This window comes from Lucilia cuprina, chromosome 2 (genome assembly GCF_022045245.1).
Source record: "Lucilia cuprina isolate Lc7/37 chromosome 2, ASM2204524v1, whole genome shotgun sequence".
Classification (NCBI taxonomy): domain Eukaryota; kingdom Metazoa; phylum Arthropoda; class Insecta; order Diptera; family Calliphoridae; genus Lucilia; species Lucilia cuprina.
Window position 1 is genome coordinate 13,198,320 of NC_060950.1, and position 18,673 is coordinate 13,216,992.

At 32.1% G+C, this 18,673-nt stretch overlaps 3 protein-coding genes across 4 annotated transcripts in view; all 3 read right to left on the minus strand.

Moving 5' to 3' along the window:
* Positions 1-3,461, minus strand: part of LOC111680689 (dynein axonemal heavy chain 2) — a 15,625-nt gene extending 12,164 nt beyond the window's left edge. Inside the window, exons 1-3 of the mRNA XM_023442390.2 lie at positions 3,292-3,461; positions 2,202-2,906; positions 290-2,139 (exon numbers count right to left, since the gene is read on the minus strand). Of these exons, the coding sequence (XP_023298158.2) occupies positions 290-2,139; positions 2,202-2,906; positions 3,292-3,361 (2,625 nt within the window). The 5' untranslated portion in view covers positions 3,362-3,461. The remainder of the gene's footprint in view (positions 1-289; positions 2,140-2,201; positions 2,907-3,291) is intronic.
* Positions 3,462-3,931: 470 nt separating this feature from the next.
* LOC111680686 lies at positions 3,932-5,337 on the minus strand. Of its 2 annotated transcripts, none has more exons than XM_046956470.1 (3): positions 4,617-5,337; positions 4,330-4,552; positions 3,932-4,267 (listed from the first exon to the last, which is right to left on the minus strand). In XM_046956470.1, the coding sequence occupies exons 1-3, from the start codon at positions 5,294-5,296 to the stop codon at positions 3,965-3,967; spliced, it is 1,206 nt and encodes a 401-aa protein (XP_046812426.1). In that variant the 5' UTR covers positions 5,297-5,337; the 3' UTR covers positions 3,932-3,964. The 2 variants fall into 2 exon arrangements, with proteins under 2 accessions (XP_046812426.1, XP_023298155.2); XM_023442387.2 differs by having other exon boundaries at positions 4,611-5,337.
* Positions 5,338-8,271: 2,934 nt separating this feature from the next.
* LOC111680682 (nesprin-1) overlaps positions 8,272-18,673 on the minus strand; it is a 147,794-nt gene continuing 137,392 nt past the window's right edge. Inside the window, exons 21-26 of the mRNA XM_046947714.1 lie at positions 18,656-18,662; positions 13,923-16,918; positions 12,215-12,841; positions 10,163-10,304; positions 8,972-9,048; positions 8,272-8,756 (exon numbers count right to left, since the gene is read on the minus strand). Coding sequence (XP_046803670.1) covers positions 8,516-8,756; positions 8,972-9,048; positions 10,163-10,304; positions 12,215-12,841; positions 13,923-16,918; positions 18,656-18,662 — 4,090 coding nt within the window. The 3' untranslated portion in view covers positions 8,272-8,515. The remainder of the gene's footprint in view (positions 8,757-8,971; positions 9,049-10,162; positions 10,305-12,214; positions 12,842-13,922; positions 16,919-18,655; positions 18,663-18,673) is intronic.

Below are 18,673 nucleotides of genomic sequence, written 5' to 3' on the forward strand. Positions count from 1 at the left end.
TAGTCTATAGTCTAGTCTATAGTCTAGTCTATAGTCTAGTCTATAGTCTAGTCTATAGTCTAGTCTATAGTCTAGTCTAAAGTCTAGTCTAAAGTCTAGTCTATATTCTAGTCTATAGTCTAGTCTATAGTCCAGTATATAGTCTAATCTATTATCTAGGGCACAACTGTACAAAATCGGGCAAAAGGAATCTGATAAATCTAGAGAACCATAGTATCTTGATTAGTACCGTCAAATAAATTAACAATAAAAACTCGTAAACGAAAACTTATGAATCTAAGAAACTTACCTCTTCTATAACATATTGAAACTCCTTAAATACCGCAAAAAGTAAATCTATAATCGTATCATATAAATTTAATATTTCATTAGTTGCCCGGCGATTAAAAGCCGATATATTCAATTCAAAAACTGACAACTCCACAGCACCCGACAAGGTAAACTTCAATAGAGGCGTATCACAAATCTGTTCACAAATTTTTCTTATATTAAGATTAGCTCGTTTATAGATATCCAAAGAAGTCTGTAACTTTGTGGTATGTTTAGCACAATCCACTATATAGGCATCACTAAACTCTCCACCCCAAGTCAATTTAAAGAGACCGGGTGCAATTTTACGATCACAAGATTGTATTAGGGCACGAAATAGTTTACGTTCATCTTCCGACAAAGCGGTCAATATACGATTGTAGTCCATGCAAACGGTTATGACACTGTTATAGACAAAATTTAATGTGGCATATTTTTCATAAAGTTTACGTATGGTACTGGGTATTTGAAATCCTAGTTGTTCGAAATGTTGTGCCTGTTGACATATGTTTAAGACCGAACGATCTATGTTGCATTCTAGCAGACCTTTTTTGATTTTACTTCTCACTAGAAGAGTACGCTCTAAACGGCCCAGCAAATTAGTGCTGCTGCAGTTCTTAACCCAGTCTTCAAATGTTTTGCGTGAGGCTAGTTGAAAATCTTTTTTAACATTCTCAAATTTGGCTAAAGCTCCGGCAGCTTCGGGTACTGCTGGTAGCCAGTGGGAATTCTTAAGACGATCCCTTAGCCACTGCAAACGTTCGATACTAATACGATAGGCTACTGCTCGAGAGGCATAATAGTTTAACCACGATTCATGCACCTTAACACGATCCATAAGCATTTTCGAGGTCGAATTCATTTCATTAACAAACATATTCCACACTTTGCTGGCCATATTTAAATAGGTTTTTCTTATGGTAGAACGATAGGAGTAAAATAATATAACGTTCAAGACCTCTAAAGCCTCTTCTATGTTGCAAACACTTTGAAAGGCATTCGACATAAGCCGTTGTATAGTTTCCTCTAAACTTTGTATGGTGCGTCGATATTTGAGAACTTCTAAATACCAGCTATTTTTGTGTACATTTAAAATCAAATCCTTTGAATCAGTTTTCAAGGCCGTAAGTAATTGCAGAAATTCAGTTTCCACACCTTCGGCAGTTTTCTCAAACTCCTTGCCATTAGTACCGCCAAAACGTGGCCTAGGTATAGCTTCATCTTCATCCAAACGTGCGAAAACTATCATGGATTCACAAATGTCTATAAGATCGTTTAATCTCTCAATAAAGGCATCTACATGATTAAAGATCATGGCATTGTCTAGATCCCAACCTAATTTGGGTGTTGTTTCCACTAGAGTTTTGCTCATGCGCTCATAAATCGCCTTATAGGAAAGACAACAATCTATGGACATATTGCACATTTTAATGCCAAATCGTGACTTTCCCTGCAATATCACATCCACATTAGTTTGGGCCACACAAAAACGTATTATTTGATTGCTTAGATTTCGAAACAGATTGGTGATCAAGTCCTTTCTATTATAGAAGGGGGAATTCAACCATATATAACGTATAAAATTTATAATGCGCGGCAAAAGTGCCGGCACCTCAGCGGGGCTTTTGGCGTTTTCGATTTGGGCACAGGGCTGAACTAATAAATGCAGATATTTTATATTCGATTTAGCTTCCTCCACCTCCAAATGACATTCACTAATTAAAGCATCAATCAGTTTAATATAAACCGAATGAGAAGCTCTTAAAACTTTAATAATATTTTGCACATCCTCCTGATCCAATTGGGTCTCGATGCCATGTAAAACTTCAACTTTAAAATGAGAAGAACTTATCGAATCAATTTTACTCATAAAAAGTTTTTCATATACTTACATCTATACAACCAAAATTCATATTCCTCTTGCAGTACCACCAAATCGTGAGGTACCACCAGAACCTTATCACTTAGTAAAGTTCTAATCTGATTTGTCCAGAACACTACAATTGATTCCATATTCTTAACAAATTCCCTATCATGAGCCACATTTTCACGCTCCATTTGTTTCACCACATAGGGTATATACAGTAAAGTCATGCCTGCCATTTTGGAATTCAAATTTGTCAGATAAGACAAAAAACGATCCATGGCCTGACAAAATCTCGACTTTACATTCTCATTCCAATCGGTATAATTACTAAATATGGGAGCGTAAACAAATTGTAAAACCTTAAGCAAACAAAAATCTACATCTTCGTGTATAGTGCCGAAATTAACTTCATCGTGAAAGCCGTCGACGGTAAACATACAATTAGGTGCTCGACTAAAATAAGTAAGATCTGCCACTGGAGCAATGGGAAATCCCAAACAGGCTGTTAATTTATTGGCATCATAGAATATGGTTAATAAAGGTTCATTAACTTCCATTATCCAACGTCTTATCATATCGAGTGTACTCTCGGTCCAATCACGATGATCGAGAGCAAAAAGCATTGTCATGCGCTGCACATAGTCGACTAGTTTGATAAGTTCTTCATCCGTATACTTGGGTTGGGGTATTTCGGTGACTGTTTGCTCTTGATCCTTAACATTTGTTTCAGCTGTGGATGAAGAAAAAATGGGTTCTATAAATTATCCTTAAGATTCAGATTACGATAGTTAATCCAACTGGAATAATTCCAGTGGAATTAAATTGAAATTGTTTTTCAAATATAAAATATTTAGAAAAAAAATTAATCCTAGTTCTAAGAATTATACATTTTTATAGTAATTTTATGATTTTTCTATTAAGTCGAAAATTACTATAGAAGCGCGCGAAAGCATCTCTAGACAAAATGTTATACATATATCAAAAAGTTTGCAGATAAATTCGTTTCGGTTAAAATGCAAGGGTTCGAAAAGATCAAAAGAGGTGAAAATTCCTTTCACAAAGAAATTTATCATTTTTTCTTTAAATTTTGAAAGATTTTATTTAAAAAAACTTACCCTCCTCATCGGATGATTTTAAACTATCTAATTCAGCTGCATCATATTTATCAGAATTATCTTCAGCCATTTTCTTATATATTTTTTAAAATTATCAAATTCAGTTCTGAATTTTTTTCAACACAATTTGAAAATGAAAATTTTTGACATTGTTGACAAGTGTTCGGTGTTTCCAAATTGTTTAAAACAGCAAAAAATTATGTCAACAAGTTCGAAAAGTTTTTATTGGTAAACATGTGGCCATAGTAACTGGAAAAAACAGTAGAGTGTGATTAAAACGATTTTTTTGGAAGAAATTTAACAACAATTTAACAGTTTAGTTCGAGTTCAGTTCTAGTACTGTTCTAGTTCAGTTCTAGTTCAGTTCTAGTTCAGTTCTAGTTCAGTTCTAGTTCAGTTCTAGTTCAGTTCTAGTTCAGTTCTAGTTCAGTTCTAGTTCAGTTCTAGTTCAGTTCTAGTTCAGTTCTAGTTCAGTTCTAGTTCAGTTCTAGTTCAGTTCTAGTTCAGTTCTAGTTCAGTTCTAGTTCAGTTCTAGTTCAGTTCTAGTTCAGTTCTAGTTCAGTTCTAGTTTAGTTCTACAGAATGAGTCCATTTCGATATAAAAATTGTACAATCTGTTTTTTAAAGCTATATATTAAATATAAGAACTATATTTTATAATTCCAACTTAAAACTAGTGTACAAAATAAGAGTTATTTTTCGTTTTGGGCTTTAAGCGACCATCCGGATCCACAACATTTTCCTTGCTATTATTACAACATGGACAAGCCTCCGTACTTGATACTATATTAGGTATATCGGATCCTGAAAAAGTATTGGGTTCCTCTAATGTTATGCACTTCACCTTTGGAGGACATTTTATAACCACTAAAGCATTTCCCTCATCATCGAACATACATAAATCGTTATTAAACTCCCGATAGCTTCTCAAATAGTTGGTAGCCATTAGATATTTTGTGAGACAACATATTAAAATCTAAATATTAATAAGAAAAGTAAATTGAACATGGGTGATAATAATTAAATTAAATCACTTACATCTATAACAACTGCCACCAATATGAGAATAAAAAGTAAATTCATTATATTTGAAAGCTGACGGGTGAATAGTGCAAAACATCCTTTCGTATTAATATCTGTTAAATTTAAATGTGGCAAATGGTTACCATCACTAGAAGATCTTTTCAAATGTGGCATATAGTTGACATAACAGGATGAACTGTTGTGCTTACAGCAAGCATAGGGAGCCAATATTTGCTGCCTAGAAAAAACAAAATTCGAATGAAAATATTTATTTCCTTAATTTCCCAAAATCCTACCCATACATTTGGTTTTTAGTGCCATATGAAGGTGCTGTATTTGGATATTCCAGTTGATTCCCTAATTGATCACTGTTATCATTATCAAAGTAATCAGGAGAACATTCTGTGGTAGTACACATATCATATTCGGGCATGATGTGAATATCAAACATTGCCTCACGATATTCCCGTATATTTTCCGACATCCAAGAAGCCTGCATCCAATCGGTATAGTTATAAACACCACAACATTCCTTAGAGTATTGCAATTTATCCCAAAGAAATTTCCACTCAGGATTTAAATAATAATTATCTATACCCTTTAGCAATATGTATTCTGTTTCTTTCGAAAGAGTACCAGTACTGCCAAGCAATGACCAAATTGTGGCGGCACCACAAGCCACAATTAAAAAACAATAAACCAACCAAACACCTAATAAAAGTTGTATATTTTCCGTATAACGTCGAGGCCATAAACTGCTCCACATCGAGAGAGCACACAAAAATGAGGCAAACAACTGAAAGCCCAAAATGTAGGCATTAAAGAACTTTGATGTTAATATTACGTCTTCTGAATCCGTTAGAAATGCCGCCAAAAGTTTTTGATAAAACCAAGTTACCGTTATAATCGCTAGACCCAGACATATTTCCAAAGTTAGAAGAAAATTTATAAATATACGTATTTTGGGTATTGTTTCAAACATTTGTACACTTTATTTTGATTTGTTGATTTGACTTTATGGATTTTTGGAATGGTAGTGTTGGGAAATAATCTAAAAACATTAGAAACTGAACTGTTTTATCTGTTCGTTAAAGAAGTTTACAAAAAAAAGAAGTAAATATTTAAGACCATTCTCAGGATTTGTAGAAAATAAATTATATCTTCGAAATGTTTAGAAAAATCTTTAATCACCGGCAAATTTTCCTAGTCCGGCAACACTAATGTGTAATTTAAAATCTTAAGCCTGAAGTTATGCAATAAAAATTAGCTTTCAATAAAATTACATATTTTTTGCGTATCAAATGAAGTGGATAAAGCAGTGTCGTTTGGAAGAATACATTAGTCAACAAGATTGTAAAAAAGTCCAGAGGTTAAAGTTCACTTTGTTAAAAGATTTTGCTGTGCGGAATTCGAATGAAACCTCATATTGAGAGATATTGTCATCTTGACATCGATTAATCCTAGTTTTTGTGTTCTTTTATAATATAACTAACTAGAACTGAACTAGAACTGAACTAGAACTGAACTAGAACTGAATTAGAACTGAACTAGAACTGAACTAGAACTGCACTACAACTGAACTAGAACATAACTAGAACTGAACTAGAATTGAACTAGAACCGAACTAAACCTGAACTAGAACTGAACTAGAACTGAACTAAAACTGAACTAGAACTAAACTAGAACTTAACTAGAACTGAACTAAAACTGAACTAGAATTGAACTAGAACCGAACTAAAACTGAACTAGAACTGAACTAAAACTGAACTAGAACTGAACTATAACCGAACTAGAACTGAACTAGAACTGAATTAGAACTGAACTAGAAATGAACTAAAACTGAACTAGAACTGAACTAGAACTGAACTAGAACTGAACTAAAACTGAACTAGAACTGAACTAGAACTTAATTAGAACTGAACTAAAACTGAACTAGAATTGAACTAGAACCGAACTAAAACTGAACTAGAACTGAACTAAAACTGAACTAGAACTGAACTAGAACCGAACTAGAACTGAACTAGAACTGAATTAGAACTGAACTAGAAATGAACTAAAACTGAACTAGAACTGAACTAGAACTGAACTAGAAATGAACTAGAACTGAACTAGAACTGAACTAGAACTGAACTAGAACAGAACTAGAACTGAACTAGATTTGAACTAGAACATAACTAGAACTGAAATAGAACTGAACTAGAAATGAACCAGAACTGAACTAGAAGTAACCTAATTATAACTGAACTTAAACTGAACTAGAACCAAACTAAAACAGAACCAGAACTGTGCTATAGCTGAACTATAATTTCTCGGATTTTCTTACAATTAGTCATAGCATCCAAATAAGGGCCACTTAAGAAAAACTTTAAAAGTTTCAGTTTTGAATTGTCAAGTGACAGATAAAACAAATGTTTGAATAAAGTTCTTAAAATAAGAAAATAAGTGTTATTGAACATAAAACCCTATAAAATAATAAACATTTTATTATTAATTTTTTAATAATACATTTTTATTGCATTTTTATTTATTTTATATCTTTTATAGAAAAAAGGTGAATATATATTTTGTTTTTTTTTTTAATTAATTTTTATATGTATAACATGGTAATATTATATGGGATATTTTTTTTTTATTTGTAATAATAATAATAATGTTAATTTAATAATAAGGAGGAGAATAATAATATTTAAAAAAGTTTAACATAATAAACAAAAATAAAAAAATTACAAATAATAAAAGCAATATAAAGTATAACAATTGTTTACCATTTGTTTTAAAGAGTTACAATGGTAAAGAAATTAGTTTTTTAAAAAAGAAAGTATATGTATATATATAATAAAACACTTAAAATTATAAAATTAATAAGTAATAATATAATAACATTTAAATAAGTATTTTCTTTTTTTTCATCAAACAATACAAAACTAAGAAACAAAACAAGTAAGAGTTTTAAAACAGCAAGTTTTTAAAGTGCCAAAGAAATTAAAAAAAAAAAATTAAATTAAATTAAAAATTAATTATTAGATAATATGCTTATGGAGGGAGTTTGTTTTATATAAATGTTTTAATTTTATTATAATTTTGTATACAATTAATCTTTTTTGTTTTTTTTTTTGTTTTGTTTAAAGGAAAAAAGATTAAGTGTTTTTTACAAATAGTAACATTTATTTTCGTTTATTTTTTTGTTATAATTTTTTTGTTAATTAATTTTATTGTTGGTTTAGCACCGGCATAGGACACTTGCTGCTTCGTTTATTTGATTTTAATTTTTCTTTTTTTATTTTTCTAATAATTTTAAATTTTTTTTAAGCAATTTTCTTTTTAACAGCTAAACAAACTTAAAGTTTTTTTTGCTTTAGAATTTTTTTTTTAAGGGAATGTGTTTTTAAAAGAGTTTCTATAATTAGGAAAATTCTAAAACTTATATTACCTGGAGAGTAAATAATATTTGTTTAGTTTTCCTAATTTAAACATAAATTTTAAAACTCTAGGAAATTTTGGGAGATTTATTTTAATTTGAGTTTTGTTATGTTTTAGAAACTTGCTTTTTAACTGGGCCATAAGATTTTGGAGGGTGTTTAATTTTAAAGCAAAACTTAAAGTTTAGTTTTAACTGTTGAAAACAAATTGCTTTTTAGTTTTAAATATTTTGATTTTTTTTTGTGTTTTAAATAACAAAATGTTCCACGATAATGTTATTTAAAAACACTTTTAGATTCTGTATAATTTCGTTTCATATAAAATATAGTTCTGTTTATGTCGTTTGTTTTATAATGTGCGTTTCGTATATAATTTCTTTTTTTGTTTTTTTTTTAATTTTTTTTCTAGTACGAATAAATAATTTATAAATGTCGCGTCTTTTTTTTTCTTTTGTTTAAAGCATTCCTTAAAATTTACAAATATTGAATTTTTTTTCCACATACTTTACTTTACGGAGATTTTTTTCTTTGCCTCCAAAAACAACAAAAAAAATATTTAATTTAAAACTACATACAAAAATTTTGTGAAAAAAATTTACATTTACAGACATTACTACAATATTTATAATTTACAAATTTAGTTTTCTTTTTTTTTTAATTTCTTCACAGAAATACCAATTATCAACAGTTTCAATTCTTTTCTTTTTTTTACATAAAATTATCTTTTATCTTACAATACTAAAAGTTTATTGTTTTAACGAGAAGTTTGCATTTTATATTACTTATACCGGTGGCGGTCCATTAGGATACGACAACATAGGCTCTAGACTTCTGGCAAAAGTGTTTGAAAACATGCAGGTATAGTCTTCACCGTGGGGCACAAGTGTGGCAACACCCAACAACAGTAACATGAGCGCTTGTATGGGCAGTGAGGCACGAGCAACACGTCCGAGGAAGCGTGCGCCTCGTGCAAGTACGGTGGTATTTATGACATCGCCATCTACAGCATCGCCCTCGAGAGCGCTAATTATTTATTTTTTTTGAACAAAAACAAAATAAACATAAAATTAGTTTTCTTTAAATAAAAAATATTATAAAAAAAATTTAAATAAACATTTTTCTAAAACACTAGTTATAAAATGGTGTTTTTAAGTGCATAAAATTATTAATTATTTCTTGAAAAAAAAACTTAATTTTTTTTTTTTTAAACTACCACTACTTTAGACAACAATATTTACTTTGCATTATCAGTGTTTGGTGCGGCAGCCTGCATAGAAGAGGAAGAAGGTAATGAAGTTACAGATTGATCCAAAAGCTGTTTCAAAAATAAATTATAAAAAAAAATAAAACATAAATAAATAAATTATAAAAATAAAAATTGTTTAAAGTAAATCATAAAAGTTCTTAACTAAAACTTAATATATAACCTAATTACTTCTTTTTTTGTATGTATTAGGCACAGTATAGATTTAAGGAGCAACTCTTCTGGAAGAAATGTGGAACTAGAACTTAACTAGAACAGAATAAAAACTTAACTAAAACAAGACATGAAAATAACTAGAACAGAATTAGAACTGAACTAGAACTAAACTAAACTAGAACTGAACTAAAACTAAACCAGAACTGAGCTAGAACTGAACCACTGCTAAACTAGAACTGAACTAGAACTGAGCTAGAACTGAACTAGAGCTATACTAGAACTTGAACTAGAACTTGAACTAGAACTTGGAACTAGAACTGAACTAGTACTAAACTAGAACTGAACTAGAACTGAAGTGGAACTGAACTAGAACTGAACTAGAACTGAACCAGAACTAAACTAGAACTGAACTAGAACTGAACCAGAACTGAACTAGAACTGAACTAGAACTGAACTAGAACTGAACTAGAACTGAACTAGAACTGAACTAGAACTGAACTAGAACTGAACTAGAACTGAACTAGAACTGAACTAGAACTGAACTAGAACTGAACTAGAACTGAACTAGAACTGAACTAGAACTGAACTAGAACTGAACTAGAACTGAAATAGAACTAAACTAGAACTGAACTAGAACTGAATTAGAACCTAACTAGAATAAATCATTTAAAAATAAATGCCCTTCCATTTCGAATCGTTTAAAAAAAATAATTTAACTATAAATAAAATATAAATGAAGTTCAACTTTCTATACTGTGCCTTAATCAACCAAAGATCGATGAATAACAACTGGAAAACAAGAGAGTTTAGAAAAAATTTTCAAACAAATACAAATATTTCAATATTTCTCAATTACTTCCAATTGTTATGCCACAATCTAGGAAACAAACTAATTTTCTTTAATTTTTTTCAAAATCTATAAGTGCATAAAATAAATAATTTGTTTTTTCTCAATTTAAGTTAAAAATCATTATCGCAACAAAAGTTATCATTAATTTATAGAACTTACCTCATTAGACAACATATGTAAGGAGACTCCCAGATTATCACCATCAACACCCAAAACGGCACCAAGTTTTACTATATAAATGCCCGATAAACGTCTTAGGGATTGTAAGCGGAAACGCAGATCGGTTAGCCTAGAAAGGGTTCTTAAATTTAATGCTGGTGTTGTAAAGCTCTTGAATTTAAAGGTAAATGAGGGGTTAGAATGGGCGGACGAAAAAATTTCGAGTTCAAACAAAAATTGCAAAAAATAAAGTAAATTAAGTTTATTTGAAAAAAAAATGTGCAGGAATTTAAAAACGCAAGACATTTTGGTTGTATTTTATATGTATGTATAAAAAAAGCAAATAATTTGGAAAAATTTTTAAGGTAATGGTAAGACAAAACAAAACGATTTTTTTTTGTAAATGGAAAATGGATAAGAATGATTAAAAAGGTTGAAAATTTAAGTTAAAGCTAATTTAATAAAAAATTAAAACAATTGCAATTAAACAAATAGATAAATATAACAAAAAACACAATTGAAATTTGTAAATGTCAATACAATGATATGAAAACACTTTCGACTTTTATGAGAAAACGATATATATAAGAAGGACTTGATATGAAGATCTTAATTTAAAGCAACATTTCAATAGATTTGTATGTATTTATAAGTAGTTTATATTCAAAAAGGGTTTTGAACAGTATGAGGTATAAACTGACATATGTTTAAGTGCAGTTTGAAAACTGTATTGAGTGGCGATGTGGCAGTTTGAATAACTATTTTGAAAAATACCTAAACTGTTTTGAATGGTAGGTATTTTTAAAACATTTACTTGTCAGATCTTAAATACATTTGTTTGAAGTAAATTAAAGTATCTGCAAGTTGACACCTTTTGTTTCTTGAACATGCCGTGTTAAATCTTTAATTATCAGAGCAAAACATAATGATCTCTTAATTGCGACAGTTGCAACTAAAAACAGACATCGGCAAAGAGTAATACAAGTGCAGTCTTGTTTGTACTTTTGATTTTGGGAAATTTGTATGTGCGAGCACATGTATAAAAAGCTAATCAATCAATGAGAGAGCAAAGTTTTTACTCCCTGCCTATGGCTGCTTTAAAGAAAAGATAAGCAACTAAGTACTAAGAGAGCTCTCTGTTGGGGGTTTGTTTCTGTATAAGTATGAGCTTAAGTATGTGTGAAAACAAGATGTGAAGCTATTGAGAGAGCAAAGTCTTACTCCCTGCCTATGGCTGCTTTAAAGCAAAGATAAGCAACTAAGTACAAAAGAGCTCTCTGCAGGGGATTTGTTTCTGTATAAGTATGAGCTTAAGTATGTGTGAAAACAAGACGTGAAGCTATTAAGAGAGCAAAGTCTTACTCCTTACCTATGGCTGCTTTAAAGCAAAGATAACCAACTAAGTACTAAGAGAGCTCTTTGCGAGGGTTTGTTTCTGTATAGGTATGGGCTTAAGAGAGAGTTCTTTGCCGATATCAGCTTTAAAGTAGAGGTAGGCTAAGAGCTCTTTTATGATAACTCTAGCACACTTAAGTGAGCTCTTTGTTTTGCTCTTTGCCGATGCCTGCTTTTTATCGATAATATCATAGGCACGCGGGGAAGAGATCATAATGTTATCACAGGCATATGTCACTAATAACACATTGTTTTTTGAGTGTAATGTTTAAAAAACAAAACTAAAACAAAAAATTTTTAGAAAAAAATTAAAAAATACACACGTATAACAATTGCTTGTGTAAAACGAAAACGTAGAGAACAGCTAAAAGAAGAATAAGAATAAAATAAAAAGAAAAATATCATGAAAAAATAAATCTCGAAATCATCGCCATTATTAAACTACAAAGAGAGTAAGTAGATTTTGCAACTACTTTATTAAAACTACCAGAATATACAAACTACTTACTACACTACATTACTACATACAACAACATTATTATTTTTATTATTATTTGTTTTAAATACGACAACAACACATTTACAATTTAAATGCTTAAATCCCCGTTGAAAATTTCAATCGTGCCGCCCCTATAATTTGGCCTTTAGCCAACTTACCTGGCATAAGTTTGTGATGATTCAGCCTCTGAACCTTCGACAGTTTTAAGCAACTGATCGGCTGCATCTTGTAGACTAACAACACGCGGTTCACAACGTTCCAATTCGGCACGTAATTCTTTGAATTTATCAAATTTAGCCTTGAGTATGGCACGATCTTCTGTTAGATCGACAGGTTCGGAAGCCTTAATATTAGCCTCGGTTTGTTGCAGCCAAGTACATAGCTCATCGATGATGGCATGGAATTCACTATTACCCATAAGTGCCGTCTGCAATAGTCCCTGCCATTTAGTGGCATTAATACAGACATTATTCCAACGTTCATTATCCTGTTCGAGACGTGCTCTCAACTGTCTTGCCTTTTCATGATCCATAGTGTGTGTGGCCAAATGATCGCCCACCACATTTAGCGAGGAGATGATGGATTTGTGACTTTCTAAATCGAGCAAAAATTCGCGATGATCTTGTACCACATCTTCGAGTAGCTCGATATTTGAGGGTGGTGATGCCTGTGATTTTTGTGTGCCTTCGGCAAATTGTAACCATTGTTCGAGACGCCAGAGATCATTGTCGATTTGTTGCCAGTTGCGTTGTGTACAGAGCGGACATGTCAGTCGACCGATCTCGCTGTTTTTTTTTTATTGAAAGAGAAAGTAAAGAGATTAGAATTTTGATGAAATTTTAGAAAATAATTGGGGTTAATTGATTTGTTTATATAACTTAATTAATATGTTGTAATTTAAGTTAATGACTCTTGGAAATTAATGTCCAATTTGGCTTTGTAAGGCCATTTTTAGGGTTTAGTGTCCAAGAACCAATAGTTTAAGTATGAAATAACTCAAATACTATATGTAAATGTATGTTTGAAATGAAAATTTCACATTCTTGCTGACTAGACTTTTTCATAGATTCAAGATCTTGTTAAAGCAGATCTTTCAGAAGATCTTTTTATTGGTTTGATCTGTGATTCAATATCATTCAAAACTTTCGAAATTTCTCAACTACAACTAAAAACTTTCGAAATATAGTGATGCAGCAGATCTTTCAGAAGATCTCTTCATTGGTTTTATATGTGATTCAATATAAGAGATCATTCAAAACTTTTGAAATTTCTCAACTACAACTAGAAACTTTTGAAAATCCTTTGAAAATGTTATTGCGTTGTCTCAGATCTTTCAAAGGATCTTCTATGACTTTATAATGATCTATGTTTTAGATTTTAGATTAAAAACTTGTCAATTACAACTAAAAGTTTCTTAAAACCAATAAGAAGATTTTGAAAACTCCATTCGAAATCTTTTAATAATTCAGCAAAAATGTGAAATTTTCCAAAATTTCTATATAAAATAACTTTGATGGTGTATGATATAAATAAAACTTACTGTGTACAACTATACTTGGAAGCAATGGGTAAGTTGCTAAAGGCCAGATAAAGCGTGTATGTGTGGATGTGATATTATTATTTTGGAATTGGTTCATTTGTGTACAAATGTAATGATTTTGAATAAAGCAAGAAAAAATATATATATAAAAACAAAAGTTAGTATCCAACACCGTTATTGAAGCACCAAAAAAACTACTGAAATGTTGATACAACTCAATACAATACTTTTAATTACTTAAAGCTTAAGTATCAATATATTCAGTAAGTTTTTTTAATAAAAGAAAAGCAAAATAACAATAAAATCTTTCCAAAAACACCACTTACCTTGCATTTTGATCGTGTTGCTGACGCGCCTTCCATTGCGATTGCAAAGTATCGAAGCGCAGCGTTAGCTCTGCCACAGTGTCTGTTTGGGCATCCTTATTGGAGGCATTACATTCACTTAATAGCATTTGACTTAAATGTTTGACCAGCTCTGTCGATGATTGTGCATTGCCCAAGAGTTTGGACATTTTTTGTGGACCCGGTTTGCGTGTCTTATCACAAATTGTCTTTTGTAAATCATCTAAATTACTCTGGCATTCGGTGATGGCAGTTTCCAATTCCATTATATAGGCATCTTTGGCAGTTATAGAAGTTTCACGCACCATGGGTGCTTTGCGCAATTTGCGTTTGGATAGCGTATCGACTTGTACGCCTGCTTCTGACTCACCCACTTTGGTAGCGCTAATTAGAGATTCACCAGCTGCTACTCCTAAGGGAACTGCCTTGGCTAACCATTCAGTTTTTGTTGTTACAATACGTGTTTGTACTTCACGCCACAAGGTAGTCAATTGTGTAATCAGTGTCATTATGGTGGTAATGTCTTCTTGTTTTCTTAATTTGCCCTTGGCATCAGTAGCCAATTGTTCTGCAGCTTGTACCTGCTGTTCGGCCTTTTGTAATTTACCTTCAAGACTTTCTATACGCTTAAGAGCTTTCTTTGCTTCCTCTGGAGATTTACCAGGGATTTCGCTTAGTTTAGCCACATCATTGTGTAGAAGTTGTAAAGTATTGACAGCCTCATCTTGAGCTTTCTTGAAATTTCTATACAAAGCCAAATCCTTATTAATGATGTCAGTTATGGCATGACATCTAGGTTGCAGCTGACGCCATTTGCTTAACATCATCTTAGTGGGCATGGTTAGTTTTTGTATATTTTCAGGATCTACTCCGGAACTGGAGGTTAATTTGGCATATGTTTGACTTAATTGATTGTAATTGCCCTGTTGACTTTCCAATTGTTGAAGTTTTTGCTCTACCAATTGTTGTCTTTCCTGCACTTGTTCCTTGCTCAATTTATCGAGATCTCTTTCCAAGTTAGCAATTTCAGTTTCCTGATTTTGTATCCAGTTCTTATTTTCTGTGGTCATTTTAATCAACTGTTGTATCATATTCCAAACTGTTAGAATACGTTGTTTTCTTTCAGCCGATTGACTGCAAACATGTTTCCATCTTTGTTCCAGGTTTTGGGCGGCCAATGCTAAATTGGCAGTATTTAAATGGCTGCGCCAAGCATCGGCATCGTTTAGCAACATTTCTACTAAGTTTAAGACCTCACCCACATTGCTAGACTTTTGCTCTATGGAACGTTGCACCTTTTCGTGTTCTTTCAGTTTGTTTTCAATAACAGGCGGGGTATAGGAATCGAAGGTCAAAGGTTTACCCAACTCAGATTCCACCTCAAACATCCAAGATCTGAGTAATGCGATTCTTTCCTCCAGTCTATGTAAAGTCATTTTTAAATCGTTGATTTTGTTAGTGCGTTGTTTACACAAATAACGCACACGATCCCATCTATCGATTAACATATCGGATTTCTCCTGGACTTCGGATCTAACCGTTTCACTATGTTGGCTATTGTCGGCATACAATTCCATTATTTCGCGGGCTGAGGAAAGTAACCATTCACGATCACGTTCCCTGAGTGTTAGTTCGGTATTTATTTGTTTTTCCAATTGTTTGGCAAATTCCTCAGGATTAGCCATGGCAGAAATATCGGAAGTTCTTTCCAAACGTTCCTCTAATTTATCCAACCATTTGGATAAACGTTCGTAACGGTTATTAAAGTTGGCCAACAGCATTAGTCTTTCCTCTATTTTGTTGATAAGAGTAGAAAGTTCATAGTCTAAGTCAGCATGCTGTTGCCACAAGATCCAGATTGTTTGTCTAATAGTCTTCATGTCATGGGGACTAATACATTCTTTAAGTTCCTCTTGTAAAACATTTAGGTTTTCCAGAGTTGGAGTATGTTTGGATAGCTGTACTCTTTGGGCTCTAAGTTGGCCCAAACATTCTTGTATGGCATCGGCATTGGTGGGTAGAGATTCTTCAGTCTTTTGCACTAACTGTTGGGCTACAGCTAAATCATTTTGTACTTCTGTTAGCTGTTGTTCATAGCTGTGTTCCAAATCCTTAATCTTTTGCAAGAAACCAGACCAGGTTTCCAAAGCAGCCTTAAGATTTGTTACACGTTGCACTACACTGGCCTGTTCCATGCGCACCGAAGTAGCTAAGGCATCATCACAGAATTTGATGAGTTCTTGCTGTTGAGCCTTAAGCTTAGAGGCCATTTGTTCACCTACAGGCACTTGATTGATTAGCTCATCCAAGCGCTGACGCAGACGTGGCAAACGTTTCAGATGTATATATCTTAATTGCAAAGCATTGCGATCCTTCTCACGTTCCTTTAGCCATTCCAATAGTACCGTTAGATCTTGTCTATAGGTGCGCCAAATATTGATACGTCTCTCCAATTCACTGTTACGCTGAGTAATGCGTGCCAGCGTTTCATTGTGCATGTTGGTTAGCTGTTTAAACTGTTCACTAACCTCGGGCTCCACTTGCTGTTCAGCTTCTGTATGGGTAGCCAAAACATTTTGCTGTGACACCATTAGATTCTCATGAATCTCACACAAATGCTGTTGTTCTTTAAGAGCGGTATAATCTTCGGGAATGGCACTGGAGAGGAAGGAGTGTACGTGTTGCAAATATTGACGCCACAAACGGAAGGCTTCAGTACTGTTTTGTGTGCGAACCAATCTAGCCGACAGACGATGGTATTCATGGAACGTGTCCTGGAAGATCTTTTGCCACAGTTCCAAAACTTCAATAATTGAGGTTTCATCGCGAGATTGCAGTTCTTCGGCGGGTGACTCTATGTCACGTTCTCGCAATTGTTTTAATTGTTCTTCGGTATTAGCCAGGGTTTGTAAATGACTTCTTAAAACCGTCAATTGTTCCTCACACTCCTTGGGCGAGTGTGTTTCCTGGGCAAGATCCTAAAATAAATGTTAAATTTCGATTTAATAATGATATTTTAAATTGACTTGAGTCTAGCTGCTACTTGCTGTGTTCATGCAACAAATGCTAGGGGTATTCTAAAAAAATACTATTTACACCTTATTTGTATCAGTGTGTTATGTTGCTAGTTAGTATAGTATTTCCTGTTCTTTACAAACAACAATAATAATAAATATTAGAATTTTCAGACTTACAATGACCTCATATACAATTTTAACTTAAATCAATATGTGGAAACACTACGGCAAGTGGCGCACTAACTTAAATTATACTTCATACATATACACCCATACATACATATATGTTCATATGTATTTGTTTTTGTTTGTAAAGTTGTAGTTTTGTGAGGCCATCAGGCCTACGAAATAATTAGTCGTTTTTGGTCGAGTGTGTGTCAGAAGTACATATATGAATGAAACACCTAGTAATTCGGAGTGCCCGTACTTTGACGAAAGTCTATAATATTTCAACAGATTATATATAAACACCAGCGATAGACTGCTTCTGAATTAGTAATGCGTAAGATTATCCAGATTATCTAGAAACACTAATGTAAGAAAAAGTCTTATCTTTTACAGTCAAAGTTAGCTGGTTTGTGAAACATTCAGATGAACTTTCTAAAAAAGGATACATTGAACAGTTGAAAACCTGCTGGGTTATTTTGTGGTCATTGGTATCTAAACAGAATTAGAAGAAAATATGTTCTTTGACTGACGTCAAATTTTAATAATAAAAGTAAACACACATGCTTCTGGAGTTATCGTTTTTAAAAAAAGTCCTTCAGTTCTATTTCATTAATAGTATTAGTTCTAGTTCAGCACTAATTCAGTTTTAGTTAAGTTCTAGTTCAGTTCTAGTTAAATTCTAGTTCAGTTCTAATTCAGTTCTAGATCAGTTCTAGTTCAGTTCTAGTTCAGTTCTAGTTCAGTTCTAGTTCAGTTCTAGTTCAGTTCTAGTTCAATTCTAGTTCAGTTCTAGTTCAGTTCTAGTTCAGTTCTGGTTCAGTTCTAGTTCAGTTCTAGTTCAGTTCTAGTTCAGTTCTAGTTCAGTTCTAGTTCAGTTCTAGTTCAGTTCTAGTTCAGTTCTAGTTCAGTTCTACTTTAGTTCTGTTTCAGTTTTTTTTTTCTAATTTGTAAAATTTAAACACATGTAGGGTAAATTCTAAATCTTATTAACCGTAAAAAAGTTGTTCTATTATTCTTTTCTATTGTTCAGTAATGCTTCCTAATAATTACATTTGGGTATTACATACATTTTAAAAACATATGTATATTTATTTTTATAAAATTTACTCATTACTCAGTATATGATTGTTTTTATGAGATTTTATTTTTGGGTTATTTTAAGCGAATCACAATATTTTTGTTTAAAACAAACCGGTATATACATATATATGCATAATATGTCTGAATATTTATTTATGTAAATTTGCTTTGAAAATATTTGAATATGTTAATACTATAGCTACTAGGTGTTTGGTCAAACAGTTGGGCGCCGAAAAGTTTGCGGTTTTTTAAATTTAAAATATTAAGATTAGAAGTTTTTTTGCTGGGTTTAGCAAATTTTAAAAAGACTTGGGTAATTATGTACAATTTTATCATTGAACCAATATATTTATGTATGTAGAAGTATATATCTTTAAAAATTAATATCATTTCTTGATGCTGTTAAAGGGACTAAGTGTATAATATATATTTTTTTAAATAATTTATAACAGATAAGCTTTAATGTAA